A 3864-nucleotide genomic window follows, 5' to 3' on the forward strand; every position below is an offset into this window, starting at 1 on the left:
TGAGACAGAGTCTACCTCTGTAGCCCAGGCTGGAGTGCAATAGCACGATCTTGGCTCACTGCAAGCTCCATCTCCTGGTTTCAAGCAATTCTCCTGCCTCTGTCTCCCGAGTAGCTGGAATTACAGGTGCCCACAACCATGCCTGGCTGATTTTTGTGTTTTTTATAGAGATGGGGTTTCACCATGTTGGCCAGGCTGATCCCAAACTCCTGGCTTCAGGTGACCCACCCGTCTCGGCCTCCCACAGTGCTGGATTACAGGCGTGAGCCACCACGCCTGGCCAGCATTTACTTTATAACATTTTTGCAAAATGTTAAAATTTTAGATGGCTCTAAACTGGAAAAACCAAACTGAAGTTTCAGAGACCAAACTGAAAAAAAACATTTATTTTAGTATCATGATGAACATTATGAAAGGATCAGTCTCTTCACAAAGTGGAAATTGCTGTGCGTCCTGTTAAGAGGAAGCCTTAGTTGTAGTCTTCTTTTTTAGCAGGGCTCAAACATTCTGGGGTAGAACCTGAACCAGTGGGCTGCAGTTACAGGGAGCGAGTTGGTTCAGTTTTTAAGAACACTGAAATGAGCAGTACAGCTGCTCTTAAAGTGCCACTCTGTGCCCATCTGTCAGAGACTTTGGGAAGGTCTCCCTGCTTTGTGAGTAACCTCAGTTAGTCATCTGGCTTGGGGCTCTAGAATGGAAGTTTTGTGCTTCCATGGTTTATTTATTTATTTTTCTCTTTTTGTTTTCTTTTAAAATGCCATACTTTATGCCAGATGCTTCCATGATCAGGTGTCTTACAACTTAACTGAAAACTTAACTTGTAGTGTTCTCATTGCATTCTTGAGGTCTACCTCTCATTTTAGTATGTTAATCTGCTGTTAGATTTTCCCCCCTAAAATCTAATGCATCAGAGCAATTTTTAGTGTCTTAAAGACTTTTATGGGACTTTTTCGCCTTAACTACCCAACGGTTTCAAATGATCTGCAAACAGAGCTCCAACCACTGGGCTATGAGCCATCAGGAGCCAGAAGACAGGGCAAGCAGAGCAGCTGGAATGCAGTTTCTCTACAGTCACCAGCAGACTGTGCTGGCCTGGCCATCTGGATGTGCAGGAGATATGGCAGAAAACAGACAGAAGGCCGCTTGGCCAGTCCTCAGCAGACTGGGCTGGCCTGGCCCATCTGGACATATGGGAGATATGGCAGAAGACAGACAGAAGGCCACCCAGCCAGTTTTCACCATTACTTGGATAACATTTTGCTGCTGTCAGCCAGGGATAGCTTCTTCACATAATTGCCTCTCCTCTGTGTCTGGGTTCTCTCTGCTGAACTCATCCTGTGGTCTTCTGCCATCTCCACCACATGCAGTCTACATCTGCAATGATTTAGCCACACCTCTTCATTCAACAAGTACTTAGGGAGCACCTATGCTGTACTTGGCATTGGGCTTGGTGCTTGGGATAGGGTGATGAGCAAAAGAGATATGGTTCTTGCCTCCTGGAGCTTAACGCCTAGTAAGCAAGACGAATAAATCCCATGCGTAAGTTGTCATGACAGTCCTATCAAGGGAAATATGAGAGATTTAGATAGGGGAGCTAACTTAGATGGGAGTGAGTGGGCCAGGGCTGAGGGCATGCTTCATTGCCATGTGAACTTGAAGTCGTGGCCTAAAAGGTGAGAGTCCGGCGTGTTAAATAGACATCATCATTCTAGAAATACGATCTTTTCTTCCTGGATTCCTGGTCCATATTTCCGTTTTCTTCATGGCTCTCTCTATCATGGATTTTTGGTCTTAATTTCTCCTTACTAGACTCACTGCCCTGTGTGAGTGGCCATGTGGGCAGGTTTACCTCAACTAGTCCTTGAATTTATCACCTAATTGTTGTCCTCAGACCAGCCTGTCTGCTCCTCCTCTCTGAGTCAACCCTCATTCTCCACCAGTTGGAAGTTTCTGTGTGAGGCTCTACCCCTTCATCAGATCCATCTGCACAGAGTGAGTGCTGTTGTAACATCTAAAACTCTGTAAGAAGCATTTAGAAAGAGGATGGACTTTGATGTTATTCAAATCTGAATTCAGATCATGACTCTATTAAATGTGTGATCCCAGACAGTTTGTTGGATCTTTCCAAACCTCACTGTCATTATCTGTAAAATTATTGTTGGTGTGTGGATTAGAAATAATGTGCGCCAACTAGCTGGCACATAGTTGGCATTCAGTGAAAGCAGTCATCCCTTGGTTGAGCTAGGAGGGAAAAGAATGACTTGCAATAATTTTGGAACAGCAACTGAAGATTGGGTTTGGAGAAAATTTCCACACACTTTTTCTTTGCCCTATGTATGACTGTGATGTACCATGATTTGCAGGCAGAAGACAAGGCAGATGTGTTGAATAAGGAACTCCTCTTAACCAAACAGAGGCTGGTGGAGACTGAAGAGGAGAAGAGGAAGCAAGAGGAAGAGACTGCCCAGGTAAAAGGACTATGTAGGCTTTTCTTTGCAAAGGTATGTGGGTAGGGAATTGATTAATACTATAAAAAATCAGGAAAATTAAATTTCTTCTAAATCAAAGGTGATGTTAAAGCAGTAATGTAAGTAATTGAGTGTACTTACTCAACATTTTTGTTCAACATTTCTGACATCTTTTTTTTTTTTTGAAGTGTGTTAAAAGAGGAGGCAGTATTTCTACCCTTGAACAGCTTTTAGGAATTTGCCTTTACTGAGATATTTAGCAAGAGTGTTGAGTTTTCTCTAAGTTTAGTAACTTGGAATTATGATCCAAGAGCTTTGACGAATCTGCAAATTTTGTGTTGTATCTCCAAGACAAAGACTTCTCTAAAGTAGTTTATGAGCATTGTTAAACCGAAAGCCTACAGAGACCTCTGCTGGGAGTTGCCACACAGCCCCTGCCTCAATCAGTCACACTTCATTTTCCTGATTCACACCTTAAGGAGCATCAGTATTCCTGGCAAAGCTTTCAAACCTATTTCCTGGGGGAATATAAAGAAACCTTTTGAGAAGCAGCCTTGAAGTTAGCACCCTACACTCTTCATGGGAGCTATAAGGCCAATTAGCCAGAAAATGCCACCAGTGCAGAGCAGTGTAGGACAGGGGCAGAGAGGCCTATCGGCCCAAGGAATTGGAGCTTTCCACTTCCCCAAGGAAGAACATGCTGCTTCATCAATGTTTTCTACCCCTGTCAGTCCCAGCCAGGGACCTGACACAGATTAGATTATGAGTCAGTTTCATCACAAACAATTGAAGTCTTCTGCCAAGAGTGTGTTTGAATTTTACTAATGTAGCTAACTTATAAAGTGAGGAAGCATCTCAAATCGTGATTAGCTTATTTTAATGAGTTTCATTCTGAGACATCAGTAATACTAAATTTAAAGCACAGCATAAAGCATTTCAAAGACCTACATCCAAGCAACCAGAAAAAAAGTTCCACTAAAGTTACATGTGGAGGAATGTGTCATTTAGCACCTTCCAGACTTTATAAAAAGTGTTCCATGGTTTCTTTTTCCTTGGAATCTGATTTAGTGAGTCTTTAGCATTTACAGCGGTCCACGATATATATTTTTTACCTACTCAAAAATTTTCAGGGGCTGATTACCCAGTTTTAGATTATTTAGGTTCCTTAATGGGTTTTGTTTTTTCTTTACTTCCTGCCATCTTTGGACCACTTAAGCTACTCTAGATGAGGAATAAAGCTCTTCGCAAATGAACTTAACCCAGGTTCTACCTGCTCCATGGTTCCATAGACATATACTAGCCTGTAGGCAATTGATACCTAAAATGGGAAGGAATGTGACATTTGAATACTCACCTAGTATGTGGCAAGAACAATGCAAGATGCTTTGCACCCTCC

At 42.5% G+C, this 3864-nt stretch overlaps 1 protein-coding gene across 3 annotated transcripts in view; it reads left to right on the forward strand.

Annotated features, from left to right (window-relative positions):
• Nucleotides 1-3864, forward strand: part of RABGAP1L (RAB GTPase activating protein 1-like) — an 828259-nt gene that overhangs the window by 804908 nt on the left and 19487 nt on the right. For all 3 annotated transcript variants that reach the window (XM_011981418.1, XM_011981420.1, XM_011981421.1), the window contains one exon: nt 2364-2468. In XM_011981418.1, the coding sequence (XP_011836808.1) occupies nt 2364-2468 (105 nt within the window). The remainder of the gene's footprint in view (nt 1-2363; nt 2469-3864) is intronic.

This window comes from Mandrillus leucophaeus, unplaced genomic scaffold (assembly GCF_000951045.1).
Source record: "Mandrillus leucophaeus isolate KB7577 unplaced genomic scaffold, Mleu.le_1.0 Scaffold226, whole genome shotgun sequence".
Lineage (NCBI taxonomy): Eukaryota > Metazoa > Chordata > Mammalia > Primates > Cercopithecidae > Mandrillus > Mandrillus leucophaeus.